General features: G+C 44.2%; 1 protein-coding gene across 2 annotated transcripts; it reads right to left on the reverse strand.

Moving 5' to 3' along the window:
* Positions 1-5834: 5834 nt before the first annotated feature.
* On the reverse strand, positions 5835-14271 carry LOC116355473 (max-interacting protein 1-like). Of its 2 annotated transcripts, XR_004204479.1 has the most exons (4): positions 14009-14271; positions 10565-10769; positions 8244-10240; positions 5835-8193 (listed from the first exon to the last, which is right to left on the reverse strand). XR_004204479.1 is itself a non-coding variant. In XM_031799444.1 (3 exons), exons 1-3 carry the CDS (start codon positions 14195-14197, stop codon positions 10056-10058), a joined length of 579 nt encoding a protein of 192 aa, XP_031655304.1. In that variant the 5' UTR covers positions 14198-14271; the 3' UTR covers positions 5835-10055. The 2 variants fall into 2 exon arrangements, 1 of the variants encoding a protein (XP_031655304.1); XM_031799444.1 differs by having other exon boundaries at positions 5835-10240.
* Between the last annotated feature and the right edge of the window lie 3209 nt (positions 14272-17480).

Genomic DNA, 17480 nt, shown 5'->3' on the forward strand with positions numbered 1-17480 from the left:
CGAGAATACTAAACAAAATAACAAAGGAGAACGAACAAAACAAAACAGTCCTGTCTGGTATAGACACAAAACAGAAAACAATCACCCACAACTCAAAAGTGAAACCAGGCTACCTAAGTATGGTTCTCAATCAGGGACAACGATTGACAGCTGCCTCTGATTGAGAACCATACCAGGCCAAACACAGAAATTCCAAAACATAGAAAAAGGAACATAGACAACCCACCCAACTCACGCCCTGACCATACTAAAACAAAGACATAACAAAAGAACTAAGGTCAGAATGTGACAATACCCCTCAGGAAGGAGACGAGTTCTGTCTCCTAGAGATGAATGTACTTTGGTGCGATAAGTGCAAATCAATCCCAGAACAACAGCAAAGGACCTTGTGAAGATGCTGGAGGAAACAGGTCCAAAAGTATCTATATCCACAGTAAAACGAGTCCTATATCGACATAACCTGAAAGGCCACTCAGCAAGGAAGAAGCCACTGCTCCAAAACCACCATAAAAAAGACAGACTATGGTTTTCAACTGCACATGGGGACAAAGATCGTACTTTTTGGAGAAATGTCCTCTTGTCTGATGAAGCAAAAATAGAACTGTTTGGCCATAATGACCATCGTTATGTTTGGAGGAAAAAGGGGGAGGCTTGCAAGCCGAAAAACACCCTCCCAACCGTGAAGCACAGGGGTGACAGCATCATGTTGTGGGGGTGCTTTGCTGCAGGAGAGACTGGTGCACTTCACAAAATAGATAGCATCATGAGGGAAGACAATTATGTGGATATATTGAAGCAACATCTCAAGACATCAGTCAGGAAGTTAAAGCTTGGTCTCAAATGGGTCTTCCAAATGGACAATGGCCACCACAAGGCCCTGACCTCAATCCTATAGAAAATGTGTGGGCAGAACTGAAAAAGCGTGTGTGGGGAAGGAGGCCTTACAAACCTGACTCAGTTACACCAGCTCTGTCAGGAGGAATGGGCCAAAATTCACCCAACTTATTGTGGGAAGCTTGTGGAAGGCTACCCAAAACGTTTGACCCAAGGTAAACAATTTAAAGGCAATGCTACCAAATACTAATTGAGTGTATGTAAACTTCTGACCCACTGGGAATGTGATGAAAGAAATAAAAGCTGAAATAAATCATTCTCTCTACTATTATTCTGACATTTCACATTCTTAAAATAAAGTGGTGATCCTAACTGACCGAAGACAGGGGATTTTTACTAGGATTAAATGTCAGGAATTGTGAATAACTGAGTTTAAATGTATTTGGCTGAGGTGTATGTAAACCTCCGACTTCAACTGTATGTACATACAACTAGGAATAAAGCGACAGATAGCAGCAGCAGCGTATGTGACGAGTAAAAAAAGTTCCTGCAAAACAAGGGTCAATGCCAATAGTCCTGGTAGCTATTTGGTTAACTATCTAAGAGTCTTATGGCTTGGGACAGATATTACTACTGATAGGAACACATGATCCATATAGGTAGGGGCAGATATTACTACTGATAGGAACACATGATCCATATAGGTAGGGACAGATATTACTACTGATAGGAACACATGATCCATATAGGTAGGGGCAGATATTACTAGTGATAGGAACACATGATCCATATAGGTAGGGCCAGGAATGTTAACACTGAGTTTTGGGGTCCAGTGAGGTGGCCAGAGGAGAATTCCAGGATCTCGGCCGACAACATAGGGGATTGTTTACGAAACAGCCACCATATGTTCTCCATATTCATGTCCCAAAAAAACAAAATATCACTTTGTAAAGAATTATGCCCAGCTGAAAGGAACATCTCAATTTGTTATTTTATGGTTCAGCTCTTCTTGGGAGGTTTGGGTCTTCCTAGCCATGTTTCACATGACCACTTCAATATGGTGTAGTAGCAGTGCATCATGTTCATGTGGTTTGTTCATGTGGTTTGTATTGCCTTCTAACCCTCCCCACAAGCCATGTGAACCTCATGGCACAAGTGGCTGAACTAAATCTCTAGCTACGCTATAATATAAAGTGAATGAAAGTACATGGAGTACATACATTTGAGCGATATTATGATATACACTACATATACACTATACACTACATGACCAAAAGTATGTGAACACCTGCTCGTCGAACATCTCATTCCAAAATCATGGGCATTAATATGGAGTTAGTACCCCCTTTGCAGCTATAACAGCCTCCACTCTTCTGGGAAGGTTTTCCACTAGATGTTGGAACATTGCTGCGGGGACTTGCTCCCATTCAGCCACAAGAGCATTAGTGAGGTCGAGCACTGATGTTGGGCGATTAGGCATGGCTTGCAGTCGGTGTTCCAATTCATCCCAAGGTGTTCGATGGGGTTGAGGTCAGGGCTCTGTGCAGGCCAGTCAAAGTTCTTCCACACCGACCTCAACAAACCATTTCTGTGTTGACATCGCTTTGTGCACGGGGGCATTGTCATGCTGAAACAGGAAAGGGCCTTCTCCAAACTGTTGCCACAACATTGGAAGCACAGAATCGTCTAGAATGTCTTTGTATTCTGTAGCGTTAAGATTTCCCTTCACTGGAATTTAGGAGCCTGAACCATGAAAAACCTCCCCAGACCATTATTTCTCCTCTACCAAATTTTACAGTTGGCACTATGCTTTCGGGCAGGTAACGTTCTCCTGGCATCTGCCAAACCCAGATTAGTTCGTTGGACTGCCAGGTGGTGAAGTGTGGTGATTCATTACTCCAGAGAACGCGTTTCCACTGCTCCAGAGTCCAATGGCGGCGAGCTTTACACCACTCAAGCCGACGCTTGGCATTGTGCGTGGTGATCTTAGGCTTGTGTGCGACTGCTCGGCCATGGAAACCCATTTCATTAAGCTTCAGATGAACAGTTCTTGTGCTGATGTTGCTTCCAGAGGCAGTTTGGAACTTGGTAGTGAGAGTTTTAACTGAGTACAGGCTATTTTTACATGCTACATGGTTCAGCACTTGGTGGTCCCATTCTGTGAGCTTGTGTGGCCTACCACTTCATGACTGAGCCATTTCTGTGCCTAGACGTTTCCACTTTCCACAATAACAGCACTTACAGTAGACCAGGGCAGCTATAGCAGGGCAGAAATTTGCCAAAATGACTTGTTGGAAAGGTGGCATCATATGACGGTGCCACGTTGAAATTAAATGAGCTCTTCAGTAAGGCCATTCTACTGACAATGTTTGTCTATGGAGATTGCATGACTGTGTGCTCAATTTTATACACCTATTAGCAATGGGTGTGGCTGAAATAGCTGAATCCACTGATTTGAAGGGGTGTCCACATACTTTTAAATATACACTACTGTTCAAAAGTTTGGTCACTTAGAAATGTCCTTGTTTTCCATGAAAACATACATGAAATGAGTTGCAAATATAAATGTAGTTAAGACTTCGACAAGGTTATAAATAACTTTAATTGAAATAATAATTATGTCCTTAAACTTTGCTATCGTCAAAGAATCCTACATTTGCAGCAATTGCAGCCTTGCAGACCTTTGGCATTCTAGTTGTCAATTTACTGAGATAATCTGAAGAGATTTCACCTCATGCTTCCTGAAGCACCTCCCACAAATTGGATTGGCTTGATGGGCACTTCTTATGTACCATACGGTCAAGCTGCTCCCACAACAGCTCCATAGGGCTGGCCACTCCCTTATAGACAGAATACCAGCTGACTGCTTCTTCCCTAAATAGTTATTGCATAGTTTGGTGCTGTGCTTTGGGTCATTGTCCTGTTGTAGGAGGAAATTGGCTCCAATTAAGCACCGCCCACAGGGTATGACATGGTGTTGCAAAATGGAGTGATAGCCTTCCTTCTTTTACCCTGTACAAATCTCCCACTTTACCACCACCAAAGCACCCCCAGACCATCACATTGCCTCCACCATGCTTGACAGATGGCGTCAAGCACTCCTCCAGCATATTTTCATTTTATCTGTGTCTCACGAATGTTCTTCTTTGTGATCTGAGTACCTCAACCTTAGATTAGTCTGTCCATAACACTTTATTCCAGTCTTCCTCTGTCCAGTGTCTGTGTTCTTTTGCCCATCTTAATCTTTTATTTTTATTGGCCAGTCTGAGATATGGCTTTTTCTTTGCAACTCTGCCTAGAAGGCCAGCATCCCGGAGTCGCCTCTTCACTGTTGACGTTGACACTGGTGTTTTGCGGGTACTATTTAATGAAGCTGCTAGTTGAGGACTTGTGAGGCGTCTGTTTCTAAAACTAGATACTCTAATGTACATGTTTTCTTGCTCAGTTGTGCACCGGGGCCTCCCATTCCTCTTTCTATTCTGGTTAGAGCCAGTTTGCGCTGTTCTGTGAAGGGAGTAATACACAGGTTTGTATGAGATCTTCAGTTTCTTGGCAATTTCTCGCATGGAATAGCCTTCATTTCTCAAAACAAGAATAGACTGACGAGTTTCAGAAAAAAGTTATTTGTTTCTGGCCATTTTGAGCCTGTAATCCAACCTACAAATGCTGATGCTCCAGATACTCAGCTAGTCTAAAGAAGGACAGTTTAATTGCTTCTTTAATCAGAACAACAGTTTTCAGCTGTGCTAACATAATTGCAAAGGGGTTTTCCAATGATCAATTAGCCTTTTAAAATGATCATCTTGGATTAGCTAACACAACGTGCTATTGTAACAAAGGAGTGATGGTTGCTGATGATGAGCCTCTGTACGCCTATGTAGATATTCCAGTAAAAAAATCTGCCATTTCCAGCTACAATAGTCATTTACAACATTAACAATGTCTACACTGTATTTCTGATCAATTTGATGCTATTTTAATAGACAAAACATTTGCTTTTCGTTCAAAAACAAGGACATTTCTAAGTGACCCCAAACATATATATTTATATACAGTGCCTTGCGAAAGTATTCGGCCCCCTTGAACTTTGCGACCTTTTGCCACATTTCAGGCTTCAAACATAAAGATATAAAACTGTATTTTTTTGTGAAGAATCAACAACAAGTGGGACACAATCATGAAGTGGAACGACATTTATTGGATATTTCAAACTTTTTTAACAAATCAAAAGCTGAAAAATTGGGCGTGCAAAATTATTCAGCCCCTTTACTTTCAGTGCAGCAAACTCTCTCCAGAAGTTCAGTGAGGATCTCTGAATGATCCAATGTTGACCTAAATGACTAATGATGATAAATAGAATCCACCTGTGTGTAATCAAGTCTCCGTATAAATGCACCTGCACTGTGATAGTCTCAGAGGTCCGTTAAAAGCGCAGAGAGCATCATGAAGAACAAGGAACACACTAGGCAGGTCCGAGATACCTTGTTGACTCCAATGCTTCCCACGGTTGTGTCAAGTTGGCTAGTTGTCCTTTGGGTGGTGGACAATTCTTGATACACACAGGAAACTGTTGAGCGTGAAAAACTCAGCAGTGTTGCTGATCTTGACACAAACCTACTACCATACCCTGTTCAAAGGCACTTAAATCTTTTGTCTTGCCCATTCACCCTCTGAATGGCACACGTACACAATCCATGTCTCAATTGTCTCAAGGCTTAAAAATGTGTCTCTAACTTGTCTCCTTCCCTTCATCTACACTGATTGAAGTGGATTTAACAAGTGACATCAATAAGGGATCATAGCTTTCACCTGGATTCACCTGGTCAGTCTATGACATAGAAAGAGCAGGTGTTCATAATGTTTCGTACACTCAAGTGTATCGCTGACTGACAGGAACCCAACCGACAAGAAGTGTCTGACTTCCTCAAAATGAACGGAGAATGGATTAAAAACAACCTTGAAAATAACAATATAGATAGGTAGTAGACAAAGTCAACAAGTTCCGGTTTGAAAATCTTGGTGTTTTATTGTAAGTATTGCATTTTCAAACTTACACAGCGAGAATCATCATCATCAGAGAGCATGTTCTACAAAGGATTGATGGCCACAGAGTTCATCTGAACAACAAGGGGACTATAGTCTCTCCTATAGCCTGGTTAAACCAGACTGAATGCTACGCTAACTTGTATCACAGCATTCAGCCTAGTTTAACCCAGGCTAGGTCTGTCCTGTTTGGAGGTGGGAATAGTTGTATCTACTTTTACCCATTCATTCTGCCTTAACCTGGTTCCCAGATCTGTTTGTGCTGTCTTGACCAGAATGACCACAGGAGTTGGAAAGACAGCACAAACAGATCTGGGTCCCAGGCTATTCGTTCCCCCCCTCCGAGTCATTGTCTATAAGACCAATACCTAGCACACTGGAGTGACATTATTCAGGGTGGAGGTCAATTCCATCTAAATTCCATCTGCAAAATGGAATGTGAATTCAGTTTGGATACCAGGTAAGAAATTCCCATCTTGAACTGAACAGATTGGAACTGAGTTAGAATAGACCCCCAAATCTGGATAAAACAACATACTGCTAGCCATACACAGGCAAAAGCAGGTATCACTTATATGGCCGCACTAAGGACACCAGACAACACACACAAAAGAGAGAGGGGATTGGGGAAAAACACCGTTTTTCATTAAATATGGGCCCTTTTTTCTCATAGTGCAGGTTCAAAAAACGACAAAAAAAAGCGCTAGAAGATAAAAGTGTAAATGAAGGAGAGTGAAGTAATCTGCCCCCTGTGAAAGAGAAGAGGACACTGTTGGTGTTCTGAGGTCGTTTGGCTTGTTTCTATCGAGAAAGCACCATAGTCAGTGAACCATCCAAATTTGAGGAGATCATGAAATCCCTCAAGATTACACTCTTAACTTTACACCTTGAATGATGTCCTTCGTTGAAACCATAGGTTTTTGATCTCAATAATATTAATCTGAGGCTTTTTGTAAATGTAAGACACATTTTGTTGACTAAAACATAATCTAGTAAAGACTACTACTTGTCTTCCTACTAGAGTGTGGAGTTAGTTAGTTAGCCCCCATTTTGTATAGTAGCTGGCTCAGTATTTGCCCATTAGACTTGGCTATTGTAGGCTGAGTCCAAAATCAACCCCTTGACCCTACACCCCCATCCCCTCCTAGCAAATTCTAGGATTATTGGATAGGTGTAAACCGTTAGGACAAAAACTCCACCCAGCCTATCAGAGAAGGAGAAGATGACCATACAGCCTGGGGTCAGTTTGGAACTCGACCGTGGATGCATGAGAGGCAAGGCTCAGTACTGGGAGCAGCTTGGGGTCAGTTTGGAACTCGACCGTGGATGCATGAGAGGCAAGGCTCAGTACTGGGAGCAGCTTGGGGTCAGTTTGGAACTCGACCGTGGATGCATGAGAGGCAAGGCTCAGTACTGGGAGCAGCTTGGGGACATTTCAAGTGTCCGTCTAACAAAACAACATTAGCCTGGTATGACTTCACTACGATTCACCATGGTCTGTTTCCTAAATGGCACCCTATTCCCTACTTAGTGCTCTACTTTTGACAGAGTATGGTCAAACGTAGTGCACTATGTAGGGAATAGGGTGCCATTTGGGAAACAACAATTGTTTCACTTTTAAACATTAAATCTTAAAATAAGGGATAAAATCATTAAAAAATAGGAAGAGTAATAAGATAAGACAGAAACCAAATAAGTTAACTTTTTTCATTTTTTTTCTCAATCTGTGTTGGTTCTGTGAGGGATGGAGAAATAGGCTAATAAATATATAAACTTCAAAAACTCAAGGGTCAGGGTGGGATTGTTCTTTCATATGAAGAGATATGTGAATACCAGTGGAAAACCAGACTTTTCAAAGTGCAAGTTGGGCTCGCTTCAGTAACAAGGGCTAAGGATGTACATACACAGTCAATGACATCATCATACACCTTGGTGCTGTCACTTCAGACTCGAGTTCCACCACAGCTCACGAGATACCACCAGTGGAATGCCATATAGGAGTTTTCAAAATAAAGTAAGAAACAAACAAGTTTGAATAAATAAGAGTGCCACACAAACTCTGTATTTATGAACAGAAGATGTCCTGGGGTGGCGGCCATTTTGTATTACAGCCATATAGTTGTTGTTCTCTTGTTGTTGTGTCTTGAACTTGAAGTTAAGTACTATGAAGTGGAACTTCTCTTGGGGTTGATGGGGGACAGCTACAGAATGGTAACCTTTGAACGTTTCTCTTGGGGTTGATGGGGGACAGCTACAGAATGGTAACCTTTGAACGTTTCTCTTGGGGTTGATGGGGGACAGCTACAGAATGGTAACCTTTGAACGTTTCTCTTGGGGTTGATGGGGGACAGCTACAGAATGGTAACCTTTGAACGTTTCAACCAGCAAAATGAACAAAGCAATTACTGTCCAATTCATGCCACGTGGACGACTGACTGACCGCTTGCCAGTCACACTCTGAGAGAAGTAGAATAAATCTTTTCAAAAATATAATTTAAAATGCACAAAAACACAAGGTCAAAAACAGCAACAGAGGCAATAGGTTTTTTTCTATACACAAGTTGTCAAACTTTTTTTTTTACACTCCTTTTTTCATCGTTAATTTATTAAGCTATTTGTAAGCTATCTAATTATGTACAAAAAACTAAGCAAGTTGAATGAGCTTTTTTTGGACGGCCACAGGTCTGTTGCCTTGGAAAAGAGAGGGGGGGAAAACAGGAGGTCAAATGGTCGAAATTTCAAATAAACAAAAATACTAGAAACGGTTATTGCTTGTTACGGCTAGATAGAGAAAGGATGGATGTTGTCTCTATAGTCCAAAGATCCTTGCTATTCCTTCTTTTTAAATTGTGCCGATTTGTTTCTATAAACAGCTATAAGGTAGGCAGGTGCAGGATAGCTTGTTGTGGTAGCTGCGTTGTTGTAAAAACACATTTGAAGATTGATTTCCACACCGAGCACCGCCCACGTTCCATGGGAATGCATATGATGCATGTTTTTGTTTCTCCTCCATTCGTTCGGATGGAAACGTCCTGTATGACACGGCAGACAAGGATCGTTGGTTGTACAAGCGTTTGAGCTGCGTTGTGGATGGGTTTGTTGTTGCTGTTTCAGGTAGCACCATTTCAAGTGTCTGTTGGATGCAGTGCTGTGGTTGCACAGTGGTAATAAAAACCCACAAAGACAAGAAATGTAAAATAAAAAGGAGCGTTGTTCAAGGGCCAAAATGTGTTGATATGGCAAGTAGACTTCTTGACATTCCACAGAGTCTGTGTCCAAATTACCACTTGTTCCCAAATTGGTTTTTAAGTCCAGCAGAACATTGACTTGACTTCAGACACAAGACCAGAGCAAACACTCAAACACACAGAACCAAACAAGGTTTTAAAACTCAGAAAACTCATCAGAAAATATTCTAATATATATTAGAAATGTAAGTGCATTTCTGATGCTAAAATTTGGGGTTGTTTGATTCTAAAATAACTTAATCAATTGTTTGATTTAAAAATAGAGGGTCTAATTCCCTTCGATTATGTCTGCAATAAAACCAAAGATAATGCTGATCCCAGCATATAAAAATACATCCTTTTTCATCTTCAGTTTCAACCATTCATAAAGCCACCCAAGTCTAAATCTAATCTCAAACCATTGCTCTTATTCAGATTCTCAAAATAAAGGTTGGTTCTGTGTTTGGATCAATCTCTGTTCTTCATGTTGGGTTGGACCTTCTGCTTGGGACGGAGGGGGGTTGAGGGGTTCCGAGGGGGGAGGGTTGTTCTCAGACTGGGGGTTGAGGTTCAGCAGCGAGTTGGAGCAGAGCGAAGGATGGTGCGATGGCGAGGGGTTACAGACAGGAAGTTAGAAGGATGTCAGGGCGCCACTTGAGGGATGCCATGGCGATGGTGTAGTCGGCGATGATACATGTAGATGGGTGACATGACGACACACAACAGGGGTGGTGGATGGAGGCCAAGGTGTTTGCAGGTTGGAGCTGGAGACAACTCTAATCGGCCGGTCAGAGAAGGCGCTGAGTTTGACGAGGACGCTGGATTAACGTTTTCCCTCGTAACCTTCGTCGCTGGACAGGTTCAGGTGGTTGGTCTTTGGATGTTGATTTAGCCCCCCGAGGTTGCAGATTGGAGCCGGGGGGGGAGGAGTCTACACCCAACAGCCATCTCCTATGAGGAGGATCCGGAGAAGGCTGAGGAGAGTTTGAGGATGCTGCAGCTGGAGTAGCCCTCGTCGCTGGCTAGACTCTGAAGGCTGCTGTGGTCGTCTAGATCGCTGGTGGAGGCCGTAGAAACCGAGTCCAGTTCCCCGTGCTCCGAGAACTCTGTAGACTCCACGTCCACCTCAATCTCCTCTGTAGAGGGCAAGGGAGGTGGGAGAAGGAGAGAGGTAGAGAGAGAGAGAGAGAGAGGGGGGGGGGGGGGGGGGAGAGTAAGAGAAGAGCAGAAAGTTGGAATAACACACTTGAAACAAGAGCTCCTTGGAACTAGACAGGAACACTACTAAACTGAGAAGTTTGGTTTGTTTCCACACAGAATCTAGCTTTCTGGTTATCCTAAGAATAGGGTACAAGTGTGCAAAGTCCACATCTCTTTAACTGATGTGCTTATGTGTGTGATACAATGAAATAAAGACTGGAATCTGGCAAAGATCCCTTTCGGCGGTCACGGTCGCTCACCTTGGTCCGAGTCCGAGTGCTCGGAGGAGCAGAGGGTGGAGCCCACGCTGTCCATGCGTATCCTCTCTCCCTCCCCCGGCCCAGTGCCTCCTACCCCGGACCCGGTGCCCCCCTGCAGCAGGTCCAACTGGCGCTGGAGGTGCCTCTGCTCCCTCTCCAGACTGTCCAGCTGGTTACGGCTCTTACGGTCCGCCTCTTCAAGTTTCTAGAAGAGGGAAAGAAAAGAGGAGAGAAGAGAGAGAGAGAGGAGAGAAGGGAGAGAGAGAGAGAGAGGAGAGAAGGGAGAGAGAGAGAGAGAGGAGAGAAGGGAGAGAGAGGAGAGAGAGAGGAAAAGGGAGAGAGAGAGAGAGGAGAGAGAGAAGGGAGAGAGGAGAGAAGAGAGAGAGAGGAGAGAAGAGAGAGAGAGGAGAGAAGGGAGAGAGGAGAAGTGAGAGAGAGAGGATAGAAGGGAGAGAGAGGAGAGAAGGGAGAAAGAGGAGAGAGGAGAGAGACAGGAGAGAGAAGGGAGAGAGAGAGAGAGAGAGAGGAGAGAAGGGAGAGAGAGAGAGGAGATAATGGAGGGAGAGAGGAGAGAAGGGAGAGAGAGAGGAGAGAAGGGAGAGAGAGGAGAGAATGGAGAGAAAGAGGAGAGAAGGGAGAGAAAGAGGAGAGAAGGGAGAGAAAGAGGAGAGGAGAAAGATGAGAGAAGGGAGAGAGAGAAGAGAGAAGGGAGAGGAGAGAAAGGGGAGAGAGAGGAGAGAAGGGAGAGAAAGAGGAGAGAAGAGAGAGAAAGAGGAGAGAAGGGAGAGAGGAGAGAAGGGAGAGAGAGGAGAGAAGAGAGAGAGAGGAGAGAAGAGAGAGAAAGAGGAGAGAAGAGAGAGAAAGGAGAGAAGAGAGAGAAAGGAGAGAAGAGAGAGAGAGCATGTGTTTAGTTATCTTGAACAAACTGGATTTGTATACCTGTTTCCAAAGAGCACCTGCCTCCTCCACCACACCCTCAGAGAGATGATGAGTTGCTATCCTTTGTGTGTTCCTTTATCTATTTAAAAGGATATTTTACCAGGCGTGTTCAAATTTCTATAGGAGGGAGAGGAGAGAAGAAAGAGACGAGAGAGCGTGGTTATGAATAGATTTGAATGTATATATTTTAGCGGGTAAGGTTGATAGAGAAGATATTCTCAGAGGGATAGTGACAGTGGGAGAGGGGGATGGAGGGAGAGATACAGATAGGGAAGTAGACAAAAAATTGGCACGAGGAGAGAGGATGAGAGATAGAGGAGTCAATGAAACCGCCAATCAATTCTCCAAACGCTACAACTCCAATGTCAGACTTTAGTATCCTGTATCCGGACTCTAACCTTTGGAAGGGAAATCACCCAACAGTCCACCACAGAAGTAACGTTCTGTCTTTCCAGACTTGGCGTTGTTTATCTTGTATCAGTGTTTTGTTTACGATGCGTCTGTTTACTACTGCTGTTACACAGAGTCACGGCAATACTTGATAAGACTAGAGCTGACAGTTACAGCACTGAGAGAGAGAGAGAGAGAGAGAGAGAGAGAGAGAGAGAGAGAGAGAGAGAGAGAGAGAGAGAGAGAGAGAGAGAGAAGGAGACAGGGAAAGAGAGAGAGAGAGAGAGGGTGAGAGTGAAAGAGGGAGGGGTGAGAGTGAAAGAGGGAGGGGTGAGAGTGAAAGAGAGAGAGAGAGGGGGAAGAGAGAAAGAGCGAACGAGAGACATGCAACAACAATGCGACCCTTCATTCCATGTTTCTGTGTCATTGTCAGGGTCAATGTTATTGATCTTCACTCCCATGTTAACCTCATTCAGGTGGCTGTCAGTAGTGGGGAAGCTGCAGGGGCCATAGATTCAGAACAAACAACATGTTTCTCATTAAGAGCCCAATGTTCCCTCTCATTTTTTCCGGCAGTGAGAGAATTTCAGGTCGGCTGAGCGCAAACTTGAACGTTGTGAAAATTCTGTGCAACTTCCAGCGCGTGTTTACTGTGAACACTGAGGCTGTACCCACTTTAAGTTACAGTTTTAACAGTGACCAGGTAGACTACTGTGGCTATTTGATCATAATGAGGACTACCAGAGTGGCCTAACATAAACAAATAGGGAGAATATGTATCACATTACATTTAAACATGGAAATAGCTGTTCTATCATTCAGCCTACAGTAGCAGACAATGTGTGGTGTTCAATGTTGGCCTACATTCCATGAGACTTTTGAAAAACACATGCAGAGCTTGACATTAACCTGTTTATCCTGAACAATTTGTTGTTTGACGCAAGATAAAATGAATGATTATTTCCATACCATTATCACAGAGAATCAGACAAAGGATGCTACCCTCTGCCTATTGGCTACTTAGCTTATTCAAGACCGTCTGAAAATAAAAAACTGCCATAAAAAGCTCTTTACCCGACTCGCGTTCAAACATGCCAAGAAATGTACACGTTTTGTTCTCTTGTAGGAAGCAATCACTGCCACGTTGCTGACTACAAATGATCTCTAACTGGGCTAACAACTCACTAACTAGCAAAGAATGTGAACAAATGTGCACACGTGGCTACATGCAGCTCTGGCTTTGATTTCAAAACAAGCGCATAACGATCGCAGCCGCTCATGCTGTAAAACAGTCCAGTTCAAAGTGAATTGCACAAAACCATATTTGAAAATGGTCTATTTGCATATAGGCCTATTGAAGCTCTGATTGGTTATGGCGCACCGGACTGTGTAGAGTCGTGCTGTCACGCCCTGACCATAGAGAGACTTTTTATTCTCTATTTTGGTTAGGGCGGGGTGTGACTAGGGTGGGTAATCTAGGTTGTTTTATTTCTATGTTGGCCTGGTATGGTTCCCAATCAGAGGCAGCTGCTTATCATTGTCTCTGATTGGGGATCATATTTAGGCAGCCATTTCCCCACTGTGTTTTGTGGGATCTTGTTTATGTGTAGTTGCCTGTGAGCACTTCATAGCTTCACGTATCGTTTGCTTTCTTAAATTGTTTTGTGCGTTTCGCGAATAAAAAGATGTGGAACCCATATCATGCTGCGCCTTGGTCCGAATGTTATTTCGACGATCGTGACACGTGCCTGTCAGTGCAATTGAAATCCGACGCGCTCTGCGTACGACACAGTCTCTTGCACAGTTTGTTTTGGTATGTTGTGTTGAAAGTGGCTAATAATGACTGCTCTGATTCGATCACAATTCCCACAGTGAAGGGAAACGTCGATAGAGTTAACTGACGGGGAAACTCAGCTCAGAGGGAACATTGGTTACTACTCAAATGTGTTGTTGGAGTTTAAATAGTAAAGCTTCATAACTCAAATAAATCAATGGAAAATGACAAATATTTGTCATACATATTTAAAGCATTTGAACAGGTCATAAGTATGTGTGTGTGTTTTTTAGACTTGAACAGGTCATAAGTATGTGTGTGTGTCCGTGCGGTATAGTTACCTTAATATGTGATTTGGCTTTGTTGAGCAGCCCCAGGGTAGTGTGGCGGTTACAGTCTTTTCCCAGAGGGATGAGGGCCTTCAACCTCTCCAAACACAGACGCAGGTGGGCTCTCCTGGAAGAGAGGAACACACACAGAGAGAGAGAGAGAGAGAGAGAGAGAGAGAGAGAGAGAGAGGTTAGAGACATAATATTGAAGGATTCAGGAGCCAGATACAGTAGATAACAAGACAACACATAGGTCCAGATGATACTGAGAGAGAGAGAGACAGAGACAGAGAGAGAAAAAAGAGAGAGAAAGAGAGAGAGAGAGCGAGAGAGAGAGAGAAACAAGAGAGAGAAAGAGACAGAGACATACAGACAGAGAGAGAAAAAAGAGAAAGAGAGAGGTGTGATGGTGTTTCCTGCACCCTACTCAGTTTTACTTCCCCCCTCTGTGACTGACCACATGACCTGACTAATAAGATGTAAATGAAATTGTCTGAGCCCGAATTACACCACAACACGCACAATCTCAAATGACACAGAGAGGTGTAATGGCATTTCCTGCACCCCATCCCAGTGCAGTTCTCCCTCTCTGGCTCATTATAATCATAGCTAGCTAGACTATATTACTGAAGGTAGGACAGTATACCTAGGTAATGGCTGAGTAGAGAGGTAGAGAGAGATCACTGAGGGTGTAACAAAATAACCTGTCCTTTAGGCTGCTGTGAAGGGTATTTTAGCTAACCTAGGGCATTAGGCTGCAGTGAAGAGGTATTTTAGCTAACCTAGGGCATTAGGCTGCAGTGAAGAGGTATTTTAGCTAACCTAGGGCATTTAGGCTGCAGTGAAGAGGTATTTTAGCTAACCTAGGGCATTAGGCTGCAGTGAAGGGTTATTTTAGCTAACCTAGGGGCATTAGGCTGCAGTGAAGAGGTATTTTAGCTAACCTAGGGCATTAGGCTGTAGTGAAGGGTTATTTTAGCTAACCTAGGGCATTAGGCTGCAGTGAAGAGGTATTTTAGCTAAGCTAGGGCATTAGGCTGCAGTGAAGAGGTATTTTAGCTAACCTAGAGCATTAGGCTGCAGTGAAGAGGTATTTTAGCTAACCTAGGGCATTAGGCTGCAGTGAAGAGGTATTTTAGCTAACCTAGGGCATTAGGCTGCCAGTGAAGAGGTATTTTAGCTAACCTAGAGCATTAGGCTGCAGTGAAGGGGTATTTTAGCTAACCTAGAGCATTAGGCTGTAGTGAAGAGGTATTTTAGCTAACCTAGGGCATTAGGCTGTAGTGAAGAGGTATTTTAGCTAACCTAGAGCATTAGGCTGTGGTGAAGAAGTATTTTAGCTAACCTAGGGCATTAGGCTGCAGTGAAGAGGTATTTTAGCTAAGCTAGAGCATTAGGCTGTGGTGAAGAAGTATTTTAGCTAACTAGGGCCGCTAGGCTGCTCAGACTAGGACATTCAAAATGTCTCGGCCCTGAGGCTAGATTACAACCTAAAGACACCAGCAACTACTCAGAAACCACTCTCCTCTGTGTTGGTGTGTGTATATGTCTCTGTCGGTCTGTGTGTGTGTGTGTGTATGTCTCTGTCTGTCTGTGTCTGTGTGTGTTCAACTATGTGAAGAAAGTGAACGTTATGCCTCTGGGTGTGTGTGGGGACAGGATGGGAGGGCAGCACTGCTTATAACACCTAAATAATAAACGTGTGCGCATGCACACACACACACACACACACACACACACACACATACATACACACACACACACACACACATACACATATACACACACACACACACACACACATATACACGCAACGCACACACACACACACACACATACATATACACGCACGCACACACACACAACACACACATACACGCACGCACACACACCATATACACGCACACACCACACACACACGCACGCACGCACACACACACACATATACACGCACGCACACACACTTATACACGCACGCACACACACACACACATACATATACACGCACGCACGCACACACACTTATACACGCACGCCCACACACACCACACACACACATTACATATACACGCACGCACACACACTTATACACGCACGCACACACACACACACACCACGAGCACACACACGTACAAAAACGTACACACGTCTCTATATATGATAAATATCTGTCTGTCTCTGACAGTAACAGCCCCATTCACAGGGCAGGCCAGCCCACATTCAGTCTTTATCTCAGTTATCCTAGTGCAGCACGTAGTGTGACCATCTCCTCTCACCCAGCGGCCTACACAGAGATGGACTACGATCAGATTCATCTCTGTTCTCTAGCGTGTGTGTGGGTGTCCTCTGCATAGCGGTGCACCCAGGCCTTACTCTGAGGTTACACTCGGGAGCGGCATCGCACGGTGAAACATCGGAAGCTGTTCACTTCAAACGGAAGGAAAGCCAGGGAGCCGAACAGGGCGGGACTAAGTTGGGGAAAGCTGAACTTTATTCAAATCCTCTGGGATGTCGCGTGGACGTTAGTGACCAATCAAAACTCACCACAGCTTTCAACCTCTACTGGATTGACTGACAATGGCTGTTGATACGTAGCACTACTTAGCGTGCTTGCTAGCACCCACATGAGGGTGAGGCTGGCGTGGCTAGGAGAGTGCCGCTTGTATAGCGCTAACAGCAGATTACAGACAGGTTTGGAGACCTCTGGGTTATCACACTATTTGACCTGGAAGATGGCTGTAGCACGTCAGTAAAGCTGAGCTGGCTGAAAACACATGCTCTCTCACACACACTGAGAGAAAGAAAAGAAGGGAGGGGTATCCTAGACAAGTCTAGACATGCCTGTCAGGCTACAGCGTGTGAGGTGAATGGAGCTCCTCCAGACAGTAGTTCTACAGGCCCCTACTCCCCCCTCCCCTCCCGCCCCTCTCCACCTCTCACTGATAAAGACAACCATGCACTCTACTGCAGTCTCAGCAGCTGACCCTAGATAACCCTCGCTTACTGGAGGGAGGGAGAGGGGGGGAAGACGGCAGGCACCGTTCACAGACCTATCTGTCTATCTGTCTCAAGTGAAGGTTAACCTCTTCATGAGAGCTAAGGCTAGTTAACCACTGTAGGTCTATATAGTCACAGCCTCCTGTTCTTTCACGCACAGAACTTGGCTGGATAAGTTTGAATGCGTAGCCCTATTCTGATAGTGAGTCACAGCAGCTAACCACAGACACCTCCACACCCATGTGATAACTTCTGCAGCACATTTCTCAGCCTTGATTTCTACACACGCAAGGTCAATGTAATAAGCGTTAATATCGCTCTCCTTCCCTCTCTCCCTCTTTCTCTCCCCTCCTCCAGAGAGAGATGGGGGGGGACAGAGAGATAGAGAGAGGAGGAAGAAGGAGCACGAAGCGGCAGGAGAGAGAGGGAAAATAGAGATGTAGAGAGATTGACAGGTAGAGACAGAGATCAACAGAGGCAGAGGAAG

The sequence above is a fragment of the Oncorhynchus kisutch genome, linkage group LG20 (assembly GCF_002021735.2).
Source record: "Oncorhynchus kisutch isolate 150728-3 linkage group LG20, Okis_V2, whole genome shotgun sequence".
NCBI classification, from domain to species: Eukaryota; Metazoa; Chordata; class Actinopteri; order Salmoniformes; family Salmonidae; genus Oncorhynchus; species Oncorhynchus kisutch.